Source organism: Scomber japonicus, chromosome 16 (assembly GCF_027409825.1).
Source record: "Scomber japonicus isolate fScoJap1 chromosome 16, fScoJap1.pri, whole genome shotgun sequence".
Taxonomy (NCBI): Eukaryota; Metazoa; Chordata; class Actinopteri; order Scombriformes; family Scombridae; genus Scomber; species Scomber japonicus.
In genome coordinates, this window is record NC_070593.1 from 5,224,338 (window position 1) to 5,246,498 (window position 22,161).

The 22,161-nt window shown below is 42.9% G+C and overlaps 1 protein-coding gene across 1 annotated transcript; it reads left to right on the forward strand.

Moving 5' to 3' along the window:
• Positions 1-9,950: 9,950 nt before the first annotated feature.
• asmt2 (acetylserotonin O-methyltransferase 2) lies at positions 9,951-18,144 on the forward strand. The gene is made up of 8 exons (XM_053336064.1): positions 9,951-10,031; positions 10,890-11,064; positions 11,948-12,077; positions 12,999-13,067; positions 13,154-13,272; positions 14,911-15,048; positions 15,572-15,694; positions 17,933-18,144. The coding sequence occupies exons 1-8, from the start codon at positions 9,951-9,953 to the stop codon at positions 18,142-18,144; spliced, it is 1,047 nt and encodes a 348-aa protein (XP_053192039.1).
• Positions 18,145-22,161: the final 4,017 nt, after the last annotated feature.

A 22,161-nucleotide genomic window follows, 5' to 3' on the forward strand; every position in this document is an offset into this window, starting at 1 on the left:
GTAGCTAGTCATTTATAAAGTAACGCGCCCAACCCCGAGGAGTGTCTTCTGTTTCAGTTTCACAAATGATCACAAACGTCTGATTTATGTCACATTTTAACGCTTCGAGGCAGCACACACAAACAAGAAGCATCTGTGACCCGCCTGCTGAACATAATCACACAATCTGTTCTTCAGCTTTTAATTACATTCAAACATTTAAAAAAAAAAAAAGTTTTACTCTGTGTATATTTAGAAAGAAATCTGCCTCTGAATGTCGGGAAAAATGAAGAAAAACCTGTGGATTCACAGAGAGGGAGAGAGAGAGAGGGGGGGGGGGGGGGAGAAAGAGAGGAGGGAGAGAGAGAAAGAGAGAGACAGAGAGGGGGGAGAGAGAGACAGTGAGAGAGAAAGAGAAAGAGGTGGGAGAGAGAGAGAGAGAGAGGGAAAGAGAGGAGGGAGAGAGAGAAAGAGAGAGACAGAGAGGGGGAGAGAGAGACAGTGAGAGAGAAAGAGAAAGAGGTGGGAGAGAGAGAGAGAGGGAGGGAGAGAGAGACAGTGAGAGAGAGAGAGAGAGACAGAGGGAGGGAGACAGAGGGATAGTGAGAAAGAGGGAGAGACAGAAAGAGAGAGACTGTGAGAGAGAGGGAGAGAGAAAGAGAGAGAGAGAGAGATGCATACAGTTGAACTTAGAGAGAGAGGGAGGGAGAGAGAGACAGTTGAACTTAACTAGAGAGAGAGAGATACCGAGAAAGAGAGACAGACAGAGAGAGAGAAAGAGGGAGAGACGTGCTGCATACCCCAAACTATAAATATCTGCCTGCCACACCACATGTGCTCTTACAACAGGAAGCTCTGAAACTGGAAGGAAACAAAGAACCTTCTTATATTTCATTTTGCAACGTCGTCCTATTATGTGAAATCCACGGATTAGTCTGGACTCAAAGGTTAAATGTGAGGCAGGCTGCTGAAAGTCTTAAAAAAAAAAAAAAAAGACGGTTAGGTTAATTTATTTATATATTATTTAATTTTAAATGTGATTTCCAGGTCAGGTGTTAGTTTTATTTAATCTCAGGTGTCTAATTTTGGACTCGGAGCGCACGCAGAGTAATGTAATGTGAGATAATGTCAGTAACGTGTGTCTGATTCTTTTGATGCGTTCACACATTTAAAGCCGGCTTTGGAAAAGTTAAGCCCCCCCCCACACACACACACTCACACACACACACACACACACACACACACACACTTCTCCTCCTAAATGGCGACTGATTAAATCATGTAAGACGATGTCGTAAATTACAGGCACGGTGTTGTTTACCAGTGTCGCCCCTCATGTTCAGGAGAAAGTTTAGAGCCAAAGAAAGAAAAGGAGACGAAAGGAAGTAGAGCTGAAATTATTAGTTGATTAACAGGAAATAAATTAGCTAATTGTTGTTTTAAATAACTGATTATTTGTGGAGTCGTTGTCCGAAGTAAATGTGAGAAAGTTCAACTATTTTACTATTTTTTAATGATTTTTAAACTCTATAAAAAAGGGAGCAAGGAAGAAAGGAAAGGAGGGAGGGAGGAAGGAAGGTAGGGAGGGAAGAAGGAAGGTAGGGAGGAAGAAGGAAGGTAGGGAGGAAGAAGGAAGGTAGGGAGGAAGAAGGAAGGGAAGGGAGGAAAGGAAAGAAAGGGGGATGGAGGAAAGAAAGGAGGGAAGAAGGGGGATGGAGGGAGGAAGGGGGATGGAGGGAGGAAGGGGGATGGAGGGAGGAAGAAGGAAGGAAGGGGGGAGGGAGGAAAGGAAAGAAGGTAGGAGGGAGGGAGGAAGGAAGGAAGAAAGGGGGATAGAGAAAGAAGGGAGGAAAGAAGGTAGGAGAGAGGAAGGAAGGAAGGCAGGAGGGAGGGAGGAAAGAAGGAAGGAAGAAAGGGGGATAGAGGAAGAAGGAAAGAAAGGGAGGAAGAAGGAAGGAAGGGAGGAAAGGAAAGAAGGTAGGAGGGAGGGAGGGAAGGAGGAAGGAAGAAAGGGGGGTGGAGGGAGGGAAGAAGGAAAGAAGGAGGTAGGAGGGAGGGAGGAAAGGGGGATAGAAGAAGAAAGGAGGGAGGAAGAAGGAAGGGAGGGGGAAAGGAAAGGAAAGAAGGTAGGAGGGAGGGAAGGAAGGAAAGGGAAGGAAAGAATAAAATCATTAAAAAAAGAGACGTCAGTGTGTCACTTTAAATGTCTGAATATTCAACAGGACCAAAGAAAAGGAAAAGGAAATATTGCAAGTATTTAAACATCTTATTATCTGTGGAGTCATTGTCTCGAGTAAAAAATGCTGAAATGTGACAAATTTCAGTTATTCTTCTGCTTTTTATGATTTTTTTTTTAGACTGGATATTTTTAGATTTTGGACTGTTCACTGTGTCACTTTGACGTTTGGAGATTTAAAAAAAAAAGCATTTTAAATATTCAGGTTAAAGTTTAGAGCAGGGGTGTCAAACTCATTTTTATTCAAGGGCCACATACAGACCAATTTTGATCATTAAAAAGATGGAGGGAGGGAGGGAGGGAGGGAAGGAAATAAGAAGGGAAGAAAAGACAGGCAAAAGGAAGGAGGGAAGAAAGGAAGGAAGGACAGACAGATGGAAGAAAGGAAGGAAGGACAGATGGAAGGAAGGAAAAGAACACAGGAAGGAAAATGGGCCGGACTGCACCCATCGGCGGGCGTTTTCTGGCCCGCGGGCCGCATGTTTGGCACCCCTGGTTTAGAGCAAACAAAGGATGCAGAGCTGAAATTATTAGTTGATTTAACAGAAAATGTGAAGCTGTTTAGATAAATAATGATTTGTGGAGTCATTGTCTGAAGTAAATATGCCAAACATTTGTTGATTGCAGCTTTTGAAATGTGATATGATTTTTTATGATTTTTTTTTTTAGACTATATTTTTAGGTTTTGGACTGTTGATCAGACAAAAAGAGACGTCAGTGTGTCAGTTTGAGGCTCTTTAAACTATTTTCTTGCTTTTGATAGCTGAAAATAATCTGTAGATGATTAGATTTTTAGCAGCAGGGGCTATGGAGGGCATAAAATGTGCAAAAAAAACCCCTCCAATATTCTCTTTACTATCATACTAGATAAATAACAAGCAGCATATTTTCATATTTTTGGAAACCAGCAAATGTTCAGTCAGTTATCCAAATAACTGTGGTAGACCTCTTTCACAATAATAATCATTTCAGTTTGACATTTTTTTTATAAGCAGGAAATTACAAATATTTGCTGATTCCTGCTTCTCAGATGTGAGAATTTGAATTTTGAATCTTTGGATTTTGGACCATTTATGAGACATTTAACTGAGCCCTATGAAATGATAAATCTTTTTGACATTTAACCCTCCTGTTGTCCTCGAGTCGAGGAAGGGAGGGAGTGAGGAAGGTAGGAAAGGAGGGAGGAAGAAGGAAAGGAGGAAGAAGGAGGGCGGGAGGAAGAAGGAACGAGGTAGGGAGGAAGAAGGAAGGAAGGTAGGAGGGAGGGAGGAAAGAAGGACAGAAGGAAGAAAGGGGAGGGAGGAAGAAGGAAGGAAAGGCGTGGGAAGGAAGGGAGGAAAGGAAAGAAGGTAGGAGCGAGAGAGGAAAAAGGAAGAAAAGAGACAAGGAGGAAGGGAGGGAGGGAGGAAGAAGGAAAAGAAAGGATGTAGGAGGGAGAGAGGAAAGAAGGATAGAAGGAAGGAAGAAAGGGGGATGGAGAGAGAGGAGGGAGAAAGAAGGAAGGAAAGGAGGGAGGGAGGAAGGAAGGAACAGTAAAAACAGATGGGGTCAATTTGACCCGGGAGGACTACACGAAGGTTAAGAGACAAAACAGCTGATCAATTAAACAGAGAATAATCACAGTTGCATCTTTTAAATTATAGATTAATTTCATGTGTATCAACTGATTAGTTTGAGCTCTAAAACTAAACTCGTTCCTCTTTCCTCTTTCCTTCTTCCAGAAAAATACGATTACGTCGGGAGGTTGCTGAAACCCGGAGACGAGCCGTCGGAGTACACGGACGAGGAGGACATCAAGGACCATCTGAAACACGACTGAGCGGTTTCCATCACACACCGACCAAAGCCAGGAGCCCCAAACAGCTGCGGCCGACCGCCCCAGACCTCCTCTTCCTTCCCTTAATCCTCCTCTTCCTCTTCCTCTTCCTCTTCCTCTCCCCCCTCCTTCGATCTACCTGCCACTCCTACTTCGCCCCCTTTTTTCCAAAACTCTTCACTCCTGAATCCCGTCTGGTGCCGTGGCTGTTTTTCTTGGAAGGGCGAGGACTTAAAGTCTCTAATGCCCGGCTCTCCCTCCCTCCCTTCCTTTCTCTCTCTCTTCCTCTCTCTCTCTTTCTCTCTCTCTCTCTTTTCATCCTGCAAAGATTTACCAACAGAGAGCGATAGGATAGGAAAAAACCTTCGCTGTTTTTTTTAAAAAAAACGACAGAAACACGTCTGGGGGTGAAGGAGGAGGAAGAAGAAGAAGAGGAGGAAGAGGAGGAGGAGAAGAAAGGGGGAAGTGGAGTGTGAGGTTGTACCAGTTTAGATGTATCTGAAACAAAAAGAAAAACCCACAAAATATTTTAGTCATTTCTCTCCACAAAGGTGAGGAGAAGAGGGAGGGAGGGGAAAAAGAAACTTCCAAAAAAAAAAAAAAAAAAAAAAGGTGTGTGTGGCTCGGCTCGTATGTTGAACGGTCATCACGGTCGCCACCGACGCTGCTGCTACCGCCGCCGCCGCCGCGTGCCAGGTGGAGGTGAAGGTGAAGGTTGGTCGGTGGTCGGGGTCGGAGAGTAACGGTCATTGGTCCGAGGTTGATCAGTGGAAATGAAAAAAAAAAATTTGGGATGGGGAAACAGATTTCTCTCTCTTTTTATCTTTGGTTTTGTCACATCGCAAGAATGAAACTGCTTCCGCTTCGGACAGCTTTATCAATCAGTCAATCACTTCTGTTGTTTTTCGTTTTTTTTTTTTTTTTTTTTTCCTTCTTCATTCAAATCATTTATTACAACCCCTCCCTTCCCCCCCCCTCCTTATTTTTCTTCTTTTTTTTTTTTTTTTGTCGAAAGGTGCAGTGCAGTGCTGTGGCCTAACCAAAGGGCAATTGGCAGGGCGTCGCATTTTCCTGTTGTGTTTTGTAGTGTATGCACTACTTTAGTTTTCTTTGTTTGTCACCATGTGATTGTATTTGTTGCGTAGCATAGAGGGAGGGAAGGGTGGGGGAAACGGGGAATTTGCTCTCTTTTTTTTTTTTTTTTTTTTTGTTTATTTGTTTTATTTTAGGGATTTTTTTTTTTGTTCGGGGGGAGGGGGGGGGGCGTTGGGGTTAAAGGTTTTTTTGCCATATGAAATTTTTTTTTCTTTCTTTTTTTGTTTTAATCACATCAGACGGACTGAATCACTGATCGGGAATACAAAGGGAAAAGTGATGAAAGGCAGTCCTAATCAAATCGACTCAATTGTTTACATGCCTCACAAGCCAGCTGCAAAGTCTGTAGATTTACCCCCCTCCCCTTCTCCCTCCCCCCCACCCCCCTTTTTCTTTTTCTTTCTTTTTTTTTTGTTTTGGAAAAATGGTCCAAGTATTAATTGTGCCTTATTTTGTTCGTCAATTGTGTCAGTCGTTGACCGGTCTAACAGAAGAGGCAAGAAGAAGAAGAAGAAGAGGAAGAGGAGGAAGGAAGGAAGGAAGGAGGGATGATGTTTGGAGGTGTTTTGGTTTTCCCTATAGACTCGGTCCCCCAGACTTTAAAAAAAGTAAAAGAAGAAGAAGGCATACGTTCGTTCTTGTCAGTCGTTCCACGCACAGACTGTAATTATTTCCCCCCCACCACACACAAACTCTGTAAATATACCGTATGAATTACTCAGTGTTACTGCCATATTTATGTAGTTGATAACTCCATATACGTATAATGCTATGTCGTATTGGCCAAAACCCCCATTTGGTTTGTGTTTCTTTTTTTTTTCTTTTCTTTTCTTTTTGTTTGTTTCTTTTCTTTTTGTTTGTTTTTTCTTTTCAATTTCTTTTTAAAAACGTGGGTGAATTTCCAAAAAAAAGAGTTTAAAAAAAAAAAAAAGGAGGAAGCGTTGCAAAAAGTGCTGCAGGGTGGGACCGGGAGCTGTTCGTTCTTTCGAATTTTTCTTCGGAGACGTTGCTTATCCTGTAAATATATCTATCATTTTATTAAAAAAAAGCATGTGCAACAACACCTTGTGAGCTATGCCGATTTCCCACCACGTCATTGTATTTAAATGTTGGGTGTGTGTGTGTGCGTGTCTGCGTGACAGAGGCAGGAAGGGATTTGTTCATGCATAATAAAAATCGATTTGGTTAATAATTGCAAGATGTCTGTTAATTATTTTTATTCGCTTTTATTGAAAGAAAAGTGCTTTTATTGATTCCTGTGGAAAGCAGCAGAGAGAGAGAGAGAAAGAAGTTTGACTGGATTTCTATCAGGAATCTCAAATGTCTTTATGGTTCATTAAAGTTTCTGACATTAAAACGCCTTTTATTCGGGACTGTTTGTCCTCAGTGATCAAACTAATCCGACTGGTTGTTAATAAGAGTCTGATAAAACTCCACCTCAGGGTTTTATTTGATTTAGTTTTTCTGTCTTGTTTTTTATACCAGTGTAGTTGTGCTTAGTTTAACAAGCGAGTAGTAGTTTTATTTTGGGACAAATGGATGCATGACACCAAATGTGGTTTATCCAAGATTGTTTATTACAAAGGTACCATATTGTTACCAACCATTAATTATCATCTCAAAACATATATGTCTGCTTTAATATCCAGAATGAAACTGATTTGTATCTACGGTTAAGTTTTGTTTGTTTTGCATTGTTTGTTGTAGTTAGAGATGCACCGATTCAACATTAATCGGATATTGACTAACTAGCTACACCGGGTTCTTCTTCAAAAACAAAATGGCTCTACAGCGCCCTCTAGGCAAATTAAGAAAATTGAGCCCCTCGCTCCAAATTGATGTAAATGAACGAAATTCGATATGCATGTATACCATGTAAAGACGCACGAAAAAGTCTTTTGGACCCATGCTGGAGTTGGGGTCCAACTCCAGCAGCAAGTTGGCCATTTTTATTTGAATTTTTGATTTTGACACCATTTTCGCCATTTCCATGCCTTGTACTTTAACAAACTCCTCAATGAATTAACCCGACTGACTTCAAATAAACTTTATTTCTGTTGCACCTTTTTAAACGGAAGTTAAAAGGTGCTTCACACAATACAATATTAACAATATAACATACACAAAAACCCATTAAAGACAATATAACAACAAAAAGAAGCAATTATACAATACTACAGAAATGCCTGAACTGTACTGGTGGGTCTTTAAAAGCTTTTTAAAATGAGGCGTCGACTCAGCTGACCTGATACTGAGGGGGGGTTTGTTCCACAGAGTTTAGGCTACAACAGTAAAGGCAACAGTAACTTGTTCAGTAAATGTCTGTCCTGCAGTCTCTAACTGAGTTATGAAGTTACACCACTTCCTGTATCAGCTTTGAGTTAAAGCCCTCTAGTGTTTCATACACAGTCCAGACATAAATCGATACTGTACGAGGCTTTGAGCTCGTCTTAGAAACTAGAAAGGTGAATTTGTCGGGTAAAAAAGGAACAGAGTGTACAACGTGCAGACTGCTTCTCTGGGAACGCAGTTATTGACACCAGATGTTGAAGCAGCACAAAGACAAACAGACAGAAATGGGAACATAACCCTAACCCAAATATAGACACAAAAAAACAAAAAACAGACATTTCTACTCTTTCTTTTTAACTGTAAATGTTTATTAAAGATATTCAGTTTTTATGTTTTTGGATTGAGACAGTGGTTGGCAAGTCTTCCTTTGTTTTCTTAGAAATGATTGAGACCTGAGGGCTTTGTTAAGGCCGCGCATTAATGTGATCTCTAATTATGGGTTCCCAAAGGGGACATGAGAACTAAGTAATTGCACAATAACTGCCTGTGAATGCATGTCAAGGCCACACCCCTCGTTATCATGAAGTAAAAAAACTGGAGTGAAAAAAAATAATGAAAAATATTGGTTAAAAATATGTAGAGACGTTAATAATATTAAAAAGCTATTTGGAATTCAGTATATAAATATAATTTTGCATAAGGAACGCTCGCTGGCGGGGAAGGAGCTGGAGCTAGTGCGGAAGGTGGAGTGGTACCAACTCGATATAGGCTAGTTGGGCTGACCTCTACGCACAGCACCGGCTGTGGAACCAAACTCCTGGAGAGAGGCTGGACTCTCTTCTTTTCTGGAGATGCCCAGTGGTAAAGGCGCCCGGCGGTCGTGGGGATACTCAAGACTCCTTGTCTGAGCACCATTGTGTTGGAGTTCTCCCCGTGGAATGAGAGGGTCGCCCCTCACAACTTGGTGTTGCTGGGGTGAAGACCCTGACTATTGTCTGTGCATATGCACCAAACAGCAGTTGTGGGGTGGGGCCCTGGAAGAGTCCATAGTTCTGGGAAACTACAACGCCTACATGGACAATGATGGAGAAACCTGGAGCGGGATCAACTTATCACCACCTGGTGGTGAGTTGGATCAGGTGGGGGACGAGCTGACGGAGAGACCTGGGAAACCCAAACAAGTAGTGAGGGTGAACTGGGACTGTCTGTGGCAGAGGCCCCCGTCTGAGGTCTTCAACTCTCACCTCCGGAGGAACTTCTCCTGCATTCTCTGGTAGGCTGAGGACATGGAGTCCGAGTGGACCGTGTTCAAGACCAAGTTGCGGAGGTGGTGGCTCAGAGCTTTGCGGCCGGAGAACTCATTGGTGGACATCAACGGTGAAGGGGGCCGTCAAGCTGAAGAAGGAGGCCTTTAGGACCTGGCTGGCCCAGGGGTTTCCAGAGGCAGCAGATAGGTACTGGATGGCAAAAATATGTTTTAATTTGTTGTGGTTCTTTAAGGACCAAAGCTGGGTGATACAAAATCAAATGTGACAATATTTTTTGCCAAATACCTAAATATTGATATTCCAACAATATTGTAGGGATGATTATTGGTGCTCTCATAAAATGGTTGTTTAGTGAGCTTACAGTAAACACTGGACAGGAAGTAGGCACTAGGAAGTAAACACAAGAAGGCGTTTTGTGTCCATGAAACAACTTCATCCGTAAGTTATGTTCTGTTTACAGTTATATAAAGACTTTTATATGGTTTAGATACACTATTTTTTAAAATAATGATTACATCATTGTACTGCAGCCTGTAAAACCAAGAAAACACCCCATATCACAATATCCAAAATCTAAGACGATATAGTCTCATATCATGATATTGATATTATATTGATTTATTGCCTAACCCTATTAAGGACATATTATTGCAGTTATTTTAAGAAATGTGCTGGGTGGATCTGCTTTAAAGTAACTACTGAGTCACTAACATAGAGCATTGAGCTACATTTATGTTTAAAATGTAAAAGGTTTGTTAATTTTTGTGTTTTAAGGGTCCAAAAATGAAACCACCCAGTCATCCACAGCAGCTCCACAGCGCCCCCCATGCTTTTCAGGCGAATCCCGGTACTGCACCCTCACGAAAGAACGATGTGTGTTGGGAGACAAACTCGTCGCTGTCGTCGCTTATCGGCCATCACCGCTGCGCCAAGCCGAAGCTGCTGCTGCACCCCTCTTATCTCTTAAAGATCCCCAGTCTGTGTCCTTTTATCAGCTGATGACCCATCGACCATTTCATACCGACTCTATCCGGACTGCAGCTCAACAAGCAACCCGGCGACATCTTGGCTACTCCTGCCAAAAAAACCCGGAAAAACTCCCCCTGAATCTACATCCACAAAATATCCTTACAGTCTCATCTATCCAGGCGACAGTAGCGGGTGAGTGGCAGTGCAGAGACAGGTCAATGTCTGCAGAAATCTCGCTGTTGCATGAATTCCTGCAGTATGAAGCAGCTCTGTTGTGATTTTTTTGTGCAGAGTGATGGCAGAGCATCTGTCCCAGAGTGAGCTCGACTATCCCTTCAAACTTCTGGAGTATTTCAACGGGTTCAGGGTGTCAAAGGTGACAATTATAAGTTTAATTAGTGCATATTTTAAATTGAGAAGCATCAGTCTGCAGCTGTGATTCATTTCATTCATCTGGTGTTTGGCTGCAACTACTTGTTAATCATCACTGTTTTGATCCATAAAACGTCAAAAATAAATAAAAATAGCTTATTTTGTTTGTCCAACAGTCCAAAAGCTAATTATATTTAAGCTAATATAATAGAAGATGGGAAAAAAAGCATAACATATTCACATTCGAGAAGCTGGAACTAGTACATTTCTTGCATTTTAGCATAATAAATTACTATAAATGATTAATTAACTATATCACAATAGGTGCTAATTCATTGAGCATTCAAACTTCTGGAGTGTCTCAACAGCTTCAGGGTATCAAAGGTTTCAGACATTTTTCTATCAAACACATATTTTAGATAGAAAAATGTCACTCTGCAGCTATCTTTAATTTCATAATAAATTTGTTTTATGGCTGCAACTAATAATTATTTTCTCAGGTAATCATCAGTGTTTTGGTCCATAAAATGTCAAAGAATATTATAAAAATGCCTCATTTTGTCTGACCAACAATCCAAAACCTGATGATATTCAATTTAAGATATCAGAGGATGAAGAAATTGACCAGACTGATTATTTAAGATTTGTGAAACATTTTGCCAAGGTGGCATCTTCAAATTTGTTCTGAAGGCAACAAAATATGCAAAATATTGAATTTACAATCAATATGAAACTGAAAAAAGCATCAGATCACTGCAGGCATCAGCATAATGTTGCTATTTTTTGCTTTAAACTTGGCTTAAACGATGATGTCAACGATTATTTCAGAGGTGTTGATGTGGAAGCGTTTCCGTCCCTCCAGGTGATATTTTCGGCCTGTGAACTCGGAGTGTTCGACCTCCTGCTGAAGTCTCAGGAGCCGCTGAGTGCTCAACATGTGGCTCGGGAGCTGAGCACCAGCGTGGACGGCATGGAGAGTCTGCTGGACGCCCTGGTGGGCATCGAGATCCTGGAGGTGGAGACAACAGATGGGACAGGTGAGGAGGATGAGGAGGAGGAGGAGGTGATATTATGAGTCTTACCATAAACATAATACAGGCCTCATCTCATCCTGCCAATCACCTCTTCACTTTGCTGTCTTCTGGGAGGCGTTACAGGTCTATCAAGACTTCCAGACTATTGAATAGTTTTTATCCAAGTGCAATTAAGGAACTGAACTCTTATCAAATAACACTTTGTAATAATTCATGATCCGTACAATAATCAATAATCTCCTGCTGGATTGTGTAATACAATATAATGTGCAATATATTTATTTATTATTATTGATTTGGCTTTTTTTTTATTGGTAGTTATTTGTTTGTTTTGTTCTTTTAACCCTCCTGTTGTCCTCGAGTCAAGGAAGGATGAGAGGGAGGAAGGAAGGAAGGAGGGAAGGAAGGAAAGGAGGGAGGGAGGATGGAAGGAAAGGAGGGAGGGAGGGAGGAAGGAAGAAGGAAGGAAAGGAGGGAGGGAGGAAGGAAAGGAGGGAGGAAGGAAAAAGGAAAGAAAGGAGGGAGGAAGGAAGGGAGGAGGGAGGAAGGAAGGAAAGCAGGGGGAAGGAAGGAAGGAAAGGAGGGAGGAAGGAAGGAAAGAAAGAAGAAGGGAGGGAGGGAGGAAGGGAGGAAGGAAGGATGGAAAGCAGGGGGGAAGGAAGGGAGAAGGAAGGAAGGAAAGGAGGGAGGAAGGAAGGAAATAAGGAGGGAGGGAGGAAGGAAGGAAGGAAAGGAGGGAGGAAGAAAGAAGGAAGGAAGGAAGGAAGGAAGGAAGGAACATCGAAGATTAAGGTCTCACTCCCTGAAGGTCCAGCTAGTAGCTCTTCTGCAGCTTTTATTTGATTTATATTAAGTCGTTAAGTCTGAATACATTTTGTTATAACAGCTTTTTACAGCAGCACTGATGTGGCGAATCTTTACCTGGCCAAAGGCAGCGGCAAGTCTCTTCACGACATGATCGTCTACTATTCCCAGACCATCTACCCGCTGTGGAACAACATGGTGGACGCCGTCAGGTCAGCGGGCTCAGAGGGGGAAACATTAGAAGACTGAACTGAATAAAAGTGGAGACATGTTTTAGTGTTGCAGGAAAAGCTTTGTGCAGTGGTGTGCACAAGGGGGGGCAGTGGCCCAATTGTTGAAAAACGTGTGCTAAGGTGCCCTCTTGGGAGCCAGAACGCGTGCTAAGGTGCCCTCTTGGGAGCCAGAACGTGTGCTAAGGTACCCTCTTAGGAGCCAAAACGCATGCTAAGGTGCCCTCTTGGGAGCCAGAACGCGTGCTAAGGTGCCCTCTTGGGAGCCAAAACGCGTGCTAAGGTGCCCTCTTGGGAGCCAAAACGCGTGCTAAGGTGCCCTCTTGGGAGCCAAAACGCATGCTAAGGTGCCCTCTTGGGAGCCAAAACGCGTGCTAAGGTGCCCTCTTGGGAGCCAAAACGCGTGCTAAGGTGCCCTCTTTGGAGCCAAAACGCGTGCTAAGGTGCCCTCTTGGGAGCCAGAACGCATGCTAAGGTGCCTTCTTGGGAGCCAGAACGCGTGCTAAGGTGCCCTCTTGGGAGCCAGAACACGTGCTAAGGTGCCCTCTTGGGAGCCAAAACGCGTGCTAAGGTGCCCTCTTGGGAGCCAGAACGCGTGCTAAGGTGCCCTCTTGGGAGCCAAAACGCGTGCTAAGGTGCCCTCTTGGGAGCCAGAACGTGTGCTAAACTGCCCTCTTCAGTGGCGAGAACGTGCTGTTCGCCCCTGCCCTTCAAGAAGTCTGTGCACGCCACTGGCTTTGTGAGCCGTTTTTCTTTCCAGTTGATGTAGCAGTGAGGTGAGCTAATAGCCTCCAGAGCAGAGCAGCCTGTTAGACATGTTTGCAGAGCTAAAATAAACTCAGCAGAAGTTAAAAACAAACATTTGAATTAACATCATTTATTTTTCCACTTCCCTCCACGCAGGGACGGGAAGAATCAGAATGAAAAGACCTTCGGCCTCCCGTCAGAGGAAGTCTTCCAAGCGATTTACAGGTTGGTGCTGATTGTTTCTCTACTGATGATTCATTTTATAATCTCAATTTTACATTTTTTTGAGACTCTGTTTGATCCTGAACTAGATCGGAGGAGGAGATGCTGAAATTCATGGGTCTGATGAACTCCTCGTGGGTTCTGGACGGACACGACATCGTGACGGCGTTCAACCTCTCCTGCTTTCAGACCATCGTAGATCTCGGAGGTACGAGCCTGGAAGAGTGCTGACAGCGACGCTCTAGAGCAGGATTAGGTTAGGGGGTCAAACACAGTGGTGTGCACAAGGGGGTGGGCAGGGGGGGCAGTCACCCCCCCCTCTTGGCCCAATTGTTGAAAAACACGTGCTAAGGTGCCCTAAACTAAACTAAACTGCCCTCTTCAGTGGTGAGAACGTGCTGTATGTGCCCTTATTTTTCTTTTCGCCCCCGCCCTTCAAGAAGTCTGTGCACGCCACTGGCCAAACATACGGCCCGTGGGCCAGAACTGGCCTGCCGAGGGGTCCAATCTGGCCCACTTTCCTTCTTCCTCTTTTCCTTCTTTCCTTCCATCTTTTCTTCCTTCCTTCCTTTCTACCTTCTACCTTTATTCAATCCTTCATATCCAATATATCCAATATAGTTTGAGTTTGAGATTGAGTGTAGGAAAGAAGGAAGGAAATAAGGAGGGAGGGAGGAAAAGAGGAAAGAAGTAAGGAGAGAAGGAAGGGAGGAAGAAAGGAAGGAAGGAAGGAAGTGAGGGAGGAAAGAAGGAAGAAAGGAAGGAAGTGAGGGAGGAAGGAAGGAAAGGAGTGAGGAGGGAGGGAGGAAAAGAGGAAGGAAGTATGGAAGGAGGAGGGAGCAAAGAAAGAGGGAAGGAGGCGAAGCATTAAAGAAAGAGTGAGGAAAGAAGGAAGGGAGGAAGGAAGGAAAGAAGGAAGGAGAGAAAGAAGGGATGAGGAAGGAAGGAAAGGAGGTAGGGAGTAGGAAGGAAGGAAAGATGGAAGGAAGGAAAGAAAGAAGGAACAGTCAAAAGAGATGGGGTCAGTTTGACCCGGTAGGACGACAGGAGGCAGACACAGTCCCTGGAGACTCTTGTCTGATGACCTCATTTTGCTATGATTCAAACTCTGCCGTTCACTCCCTAATTGAACGTGTCCTCATGTGATTCGTCACGGTTACTCCAACTGACACATGTCATATGAATCAAGACTATTTTTTTTTAAAGCTAAATTAAAAGAAAGAATTGATCCCAGCTTCCCAAATGTAAATATTTTACTGATCATAATTTAGATTATTAGTCAGATTAAACATTTCGATGAATCCAGAAAATAACCGATAATCAATATTAGCCTCAAACTTCTCCTTCCTTCTTTCCTTCTTTCCTCCTTCCTTCCTTCCTTCTTTCCTTCCTTCCTTCCTTTCCTCCTGCCTCCTCCCCTCCTTCCTTCTTTCCTCCATCCTTCCTTCCTCCCTTCCTTCTTTCCTTTCCTTTCCTTTCCTCCCTTCCTTCCTTCCTTTCCTCCCTCCTTTCCTTTCTTCCTTCCTTCCTTCTTTTCTCCTCCCTCCTCCCTTCCTTCCTTCTTTCCTCCATCCTTCATTCCTTCCTCCCGTCCTTCTTTCCTTTCCTCCCTTCCTTCCTTCCTCCTTTCCTCCCTCCTTTTCTTCCTTCCTTCCTTCCTTCCTTCCTTCCTCCTCCCTTCCTTCTTCCTTTCCTCCATCCTTCCTTCCTTCCTCCCTTCCTTCTTTTCTTTCCTCCATCCTTCCTTCCTTCCTCCCTCCCTTCCTTCCTTCCTTCCTTCCTTCCTTCCCCTCAGTTTCCCTCTTGGTGTCACCTACTGATATTTTTCTATCTGAATATTTCCCAGGGTGCACCGGTGCTCTGGCCCGTGAGGTGACGAAGGCGTACCCGTCCTCCTCCGTCACGGTGTTCGACCTCCCGCAGATCGTGGAAACAGCTCAGAAACATTTCTGTCAGGAGAACGACGCCGTTTCATTTCAATCCGGTGAGTCGACAGTTGCTTTAACCCTTTATATACTGTTCATATTTAGACTCATATTTCCTTCCTTCCTTCCTTCCTTCCTTCCTCCCTCCTTTTCTTCCTCCTTTCCTCCCTCCCTCCTTTCCTTCCTCCTTCCTTCCTTACTCTTTTCCTTCCTTCCTTCCTTCCTTCCTCCCTCCTTTTCTTCCTCCTTTCCTCCCTCCCTCCTTTCCTTCCTCCTTACTTCCTTACTCTTTTCCTCCCTTCATTCCTTTCCTTCCTTCCTTCCTTTTTTCCTTCCTCCTTTCCTTCCTCCTTTCTTCCCTCCCTCCTTCATTCCTTCCTCATTTCCTCCCTCCCTCCCTACTCCTTTCCTTTCCTTTCCTTCCTTCCTTCCTTCCTCCCTCCTTACTTACTTCCTTCCTTCCTCCATTCCTTGACCTGAGGACAACAGGAGGGTTAATGCATTTTATCTTATTTTATTTAAAGCACTTTGAATGAATTGAACCTCGTTGTACAAATATAAATGTTCCTCGCTTGTATGCAGGAGATTTCTTCGAGGGTGAAATTCCTCCTGCTGATCTTTACGTTCTGGCCCGAATCATCCACGACTGGCCTGAAGAGAAATGCCTGACGCTGCTGAAGAGGATCTATGACGTCTGCAAACCAGGTGTGGCTGAGAGTCTGTGTGTGTGTGTGTGTGTGCATCTAACTTTACACCTCACCTGTAAGGCTGCTCAATTAATCAAAATTTGATCATGATTACGATTTAGGGGCCAAACGATCTCAAAACTAATCAAATCGAGGGGAAACGATTTTTAATAATAATGAGATAGCACTCAATAGCAAAGGTTTTATTTTGAAAAGCTTACACAGGAAGCTGAAACACACGGTGAAATGTTTTAACTGTAAATAAAAGTGCAGAGTTTCCAGCCTGCGTCAGACGATGCTGAGTTTACTGACTAATTATTAAAAACCAGGAAGTGATGTGTGAACTGTCGTCATGGTAACCAGCTCAGCTCTAATATCTCTGCACATTTTCTGCTGTGTGTTGCGTTAAGCAGCAGATAAAAGGCTGCTGCTGGGAGAGAAAATGAATTTAGCCAAATGGACAATAAATGCAGCATGTTTCTAAAGTTTAAAAAAATAGTTTTAATAATCGTGGTTTCAATTTTGACCCAAATAATCGTGATTATGATTTTTTCCATAATCGAGCAGCCCTACTCACCACCTGCATCATTTACATGCAAATAATCTACAATGTTCTTTTCTGCTTAAATGCTGATGTGGTTTTAGTTTTATAATAGTAAATTGAAATCAGCATCTTTTTGGAGTCATTGCTCAGCAGAAGTAAACAGGAAGTGAGCTAAAGTTTGATTCTCAGCCGGAGACTCATTCACTACGGATCCGTCTTCAGAGCAGAAAGAAGCATTTTTTAAGTAGATAATTACTGTTTGCTTTTAATCTGAAAAGCTTCGGAAACAAGCTGCGGCCTTATTCAAAGAGTCTTTATCCTGCAGACACAACATTTACTTCCTCAGTACACTGAAATTAAGTGATGAGTTTCTGATCCAGACAAAGATGGCATGTGTAACAGGAAGTAGCCGTCATTACCGGTTGCAATTATTGCTTAGGTCGAAGAATTTGTTCCTCTTTGAAATCGCCGGACACTCGAGGAGAGAAGATGTGTAACTGTAACCTGAAGCAGCAGAAAATAATAATTTGACTTCATTTTAGGCTGCGTTCACACTGCAAGCCAAAATCCAATTTTTAGCCGATCTAGATTGGAACCAGATGCTCTTATGAAGTCTGAACAGTCATAAATCACATGAGATCCAATTTTTGCAAACCAGATTGAAACCATCTTGGGGAGGAAGTTTCAAATCTCATGTGGACAGATGTGTCTGAGTCTGAACATCCAGACACTCATATCAGATTTGACTGTCCGTGACGTCTCTCTACGTCTCTACGCTACGTCACTCTATGAGACACCAGACGCGTGCTTATTCCAGTTGTTGTTGCTAGGTGATATCACTGGAGGACTTATTCCAGTTGTTGTTGCTAGGTGATATCACTGGAGGACTTATTCCAGTTCTTGTTGCTAGGTGATATCACTGGAGGACTTATTCCAGTTGTTGTTGCTAGGTGATATCACTGGAGGCAACGGAGGACCAAACGAAATTCTTAATCTTTGGGGAGATGGCTCCGTTCAAGCGAAGCTCGAGAGTTTGTTGTTGCTGTCGCAATTATATGACATCACACAATACGCGCTAGATGACGCCTCCGCTCTGACAACGACAACAACAACCCTAACCCCTCCTTCGTCCCTCCTTTCCTTCTTTCTTCTTTCTTTCCTTCTTCCTTCCATCCTTCCTTCCTCCTTTCCTTCCCTCCTTCCTTCCCTCCCTCCTTCTTTCCTCCCTCCTTTCCTTCCTTCCTCCCTCCTTTCCTCCCTCCATCATACCTTCCTCCCTTCCTTCCTTTCCTTCCTTCTTTCCTTCCCTCCTTCCTTCCCTCCTCCCTCCTTTCCTTCCTTCCTCCTTCCTTCCTTCCTTCCTTCCTTCCTTCCTTCCTCCCTCCCTCCCTCCCTCCCTTCCTTCCTTCTTCCTCCTTTCCTTCCTTCCTCCCTTCCTCTTTTCCTTTCTCCGTCCATCCCTTCCATCCCACCTACCTTCTTTCTTCCTTCCTTCTTTCTTTTCTTTCTTCCTTCCTCCTTTCCTCCCTTCCTTCCTTGACTCGAGGACAACAGGAGGGTTAAGAGTCACAAACTTGTCCAACATGTCAACATAAACTTCTGAATCTGAATACTTTCGTCTGTTTCTCATCAGATCATCTCTCTCTCTCTCTCTCTTCCTCTCTTTCTCTTCTCTTTTCTCTCTTTCTCTGCATGCGTTCTCTCTCCTGTCAGGCGGCGGCGTCCTGCTGGTGGAGGCCTTGCTGTTTGAGAACCGGCGTGGACCCGTCATGGCTCAGCTCTTCTCCCTCAACATGCTGGTGCAGACGGAGGGCAAAGAGCGCCCGCCGTCCGACTACACCCACATGCTGGAAAAGACCGGCTTCAGCAACGTGCAGGTCTGCCGGACCGGGAAGTCCTACGACGCCATCCTGGCCATCAGATGAGCTCCGACCGTAACCGGGGACGATCGGCTTTTTACCTTTTAAAAAAAAAAAAAAAAATCTGGAGTTTAACTTGGAGCATTTCGAGGGAGGCCTGGAAACGATTAGTGGTGGGCTTTAAAAAAAACTGATGTTCATGTCGTGGTTTAATCCCAGTGGTTCAGATAATGTGATAACAGTTAAAACGTGTTTTTAAGGATAAGGAAATATATAGGGACGTTTTTCTGGCTCATATGTGACCGATTCTTTTCCTCTGTGAGTTAATACCGTAGACGTGATTCTGGTGGAAAGTGTAGCATTAAACTCAATTATCAGGTTAAAGGAATAGTTTCACATTTTTAGGGAGATCTTCACTTTCTTGCTCAGAGTTTGATGAGAAGATTGATACCACTCTTATATACAGGGGTGTTCCCTCCTTCCTTCCTTCCTTCCTTCCTTCCTTCCTTCCTCCTTTCCTTCCTTCCTTTCTTCCTTCCTTCCTTCCTTCCTTCCTTCCCCCCTCCTTATTCCTTCCTTCCTTCCTTCCTCCTTTCCTTCCTTACTCCTTTCCTTCTTTCCTCCCTCCCTCCTTTCCTCCCTCCCTCCTTATTCTTTCCTTCCTTGCTTCCTTCCTTCCTTCCTCCTTTCCTTCCTCCTTTCCTTCCTTCCTTCCTTTCTCCCTCCCTCCTTACTCCTTTCCTTCCTTCCTCCCTTCCTTCTGTCCTTACTTCCTTCCTCCCTCCCTCCTTACGCCTTTCCTTCTTTCCTCCCTCCCTCCTTATTCCTTCCTTCCTTCCTTCCTCTCTCCCTCCTTATTCCTTCCTTCCTTCCTTCCTTCCTCCCTCCTTTCTTCAGCTAAAAGCTCTATGGACTCTGGCCTTTGATACGGCATATATTCAGGTGCAGGGGAGGGGTTGAAGGTGGGGTCAGGTCAGATTTATTGAACATTAAAGACATAAAAGAGGTTTTGATCTCTTCATCAAACTTTCTGCAAGATGAAAAAATTGAGTTTAAGACGAGCTGACAATCGATCAATTATTTCATTAATTTTCTAGATGCACAGATGTAGTTTTATGAAGCCTATTCGGGTGTTTTTATGACTTTTTATAAGAAATAAGAAGTGACCTAATGTGAACACTTGTTTTTTAAGCTAAAAGATTTGTTTTACTTTTTACACTTTTAATAAGCAACAGAAAAGAGTTTTTATTGAATATGCAAAATTTGATCAATATTTGCATTTATATCTTTTTCAGATGCGATCATCTCAGATTATAGTTCTACCACTGGTCACAATGTTTCTACAGTACCATGATAATAATAATAATAATAATAATAATAATAATGATAATATAGTTATACAGCATTTATAATCACAAAGCACAATCATGCAATTAAGAGGAGTCGTATTCCCAAACATCAGCCAATCATTGACAGACTTTAGATCACTTTTTATTCATATTCAGTCAGAAAAGTAGATTTTTTTTACCTCAATTTTTATTTTTCTAATTCCAATTTTCACCTGAATCAAATTAATCATCTTTTTTTACACATTTTTTTTAAAAGACCAAGAAATTTCTGTTTAAAAAAAGCACAAAGGCGAGTCTGTTGAACGTATAATTAACCTGCGACAGTTAAAGTAGGCGAGCGCTCTGATCAAAATGTCTGTTTAACCCTCCTGTCGTCCTCCCGGGTCAAATTGACCCCGTCTCTTTTGGCTGTTCCTTCCTTCCTTCCTCCCTCCCTCCTTACTCCTTTCCTCCCTCCCTCCTTACTCCCTTACTCCCTTCCTTCCTTCCTTCCTTCCTTCCTCCCTCCTTACTCTTTTCCTTCTTTCCTCCCTCCTTTCCTTCCTCCCTCCCTCCTTACTCCTTTCTTTCCTTCCACCTTTCCTTTCCTTCCCTCCTTCTTCCCTCCCTCCCTCCTTACTCCTTTCCTTCCTTCCTCCCTCCCTCCCTCCTTTCCTTCCTCCCTCCCTCCTTACTCCTTACTCCTTACTCCTTTCCTTCCTCCCTTCCTTCCTCCCTCCCTCCTTACTCCTTACTCCTTTCCTTCCTTCCTTCCTTCCTTCCCTCTCTCCTTACTTCCTTCCTCCCTCCCTCTTTACTCCTTTCCTTCTTTCCTCCCTCCTTTCCTTCCTCCCTCCCTTCTTACTCCTTTCTTTCCTTTCCTTCCTTCCTTCCTTCCTTGACCTGAGGACAACAGGAGGGTTAATCTAAATTATTGAATCCTAACATCGTTCTACTTTTTGTTAACATCTTTCTAAGGAATCAGTCGCAGTAACGACGTAAAGTTTTGGAGAAATATTGACTTTTTTTTTTTTTTTTTTTGGCCTGAAAAAGTGAAGATCTGCTCTGTGTGTGTGTTGTGATGTGAAATGTCGGGTGTGACTGTGTGTGTGTGTTCCTCGGTACGACAAACCTCCGTTTACCTCCGTTAATCCTCTGCTGGAATTAAAAAACCTAACATTTTATTAACACTTCACCTCTTTGTCACAGAGTAAAGTTTTATTAAAGGGAAAAATAACTACTGTAGTACTGTTTAAAAAATCCTCTTCTTGATGTCAACTGTTTTTTTTTTTTTTAAAGGTACATTTTTTATTTTTTATTTTTTTTAATTCTTTTGGATAATGAGGATGTTTGACTTTACAGTAATCATCCTCAGCACCAAATAAATGCTGGATTACATTTTACTTTTTTATTATTTGTTACATAGAATTTATCATTTTAAGTTGAGTTGTGTTTTATTTCTCTGGTTAGCATGCGTGTCATTGATTAACCCTTTACATACTGTTCATATTCTGACTCATAATTAGTCTCTAAACCGATTTACATTCATAAATTCCTCGTCAGTCATTAATTAATCCTTATGTTGATTTTATACTCTAGGACAGGGGTGTCAAACATGCGGCCCGTGGGCCAGAACCGGCCCGCCAAAGGGTGAAATCCGGCCCCCTTTCCTTCCTCCCTTCCTTCCTCCCTTTCTTCCATCTGTCCTTCCTTCCATCTGTCCTTCCTACTTCCTTTTCTCTTTTCTTTGTTCCTTCCATCTGTCCTTCCTCCCATCTGTCCTTCCTCCCTTTCTTCCTTCTGTCCTTCCTCCCATCTGTCCTTCCTTCCATCTGTCCTTCCTACTTCCTTTTATCCTTCCTTCCTTTCTTCCTTCCATCTGTACTTCCTCCCTTTCTTCCTTCTGTCCTTCCTCCCTTTCTTCCTTCTGTCCTTCCTATTTCCTTTTATCCTTCCTTCCTTCCATCTGTACTTCCTCCCTTTCTTCCTTCTGTCCTTCCTCCCTTTCTTCCTTCTGTCCTTCCTATTTCCTTTTATCCTTCCTTCCTTTCATCTGTCCTTTCTTCCTTCTGTCCTTCCTCCCTTTCTTCCTTCCATCTGTCCTTCCTACTTCCTTTTAGCCTTTCTTTCTTCCTTTCTTCCTTCCATATCTCCTTCCTACCTTTCTTCCCTCCTTCCTTTAGCCTCTCTTTCCTTCCTTCCTTCTTTCCCTCCATCTTTTTAATGATCTGGCCCACATTAGATCAAATTGGTCTGTATGTGGCCCTTGAATGAAAATGAGTTTGACACCTCTGCTCTAGGAGAACATTTTTATAGTATATGATGAATACAACAACATGCTTGAATGCTGATTTTTTAAATTTTCTTAAAACCCACAGGTCAAATTTGTACATTTGCGTTCATAAAATTGTGTATTTGATGCACAACATTTAAAAATAAGATGCATTTTATTTCCATTTTTGTACACTGAGCATCACATTAGGAAAAGTCCTGCTAAGAGAAATGTGTATATGGTGTTTTTAAAGCTTTTAAATGAACAGTATGTGAAGGGTTAAGTGTGAATGTGTGATAGAAATGTATAAAAATCATTTCAATCAACATTTGGTACTTGAACCCTATTTCTTCTGCCTTCTGATCATTCCAGTAAACATATTTGGCAGCATGCATCTTTTTTTATTATCTATCAACTGTTTTATCACTTTTTTGTTTTTGTTCCGATTAAAACGACGCACGTGTAAAACGAACCCGGTGTGAA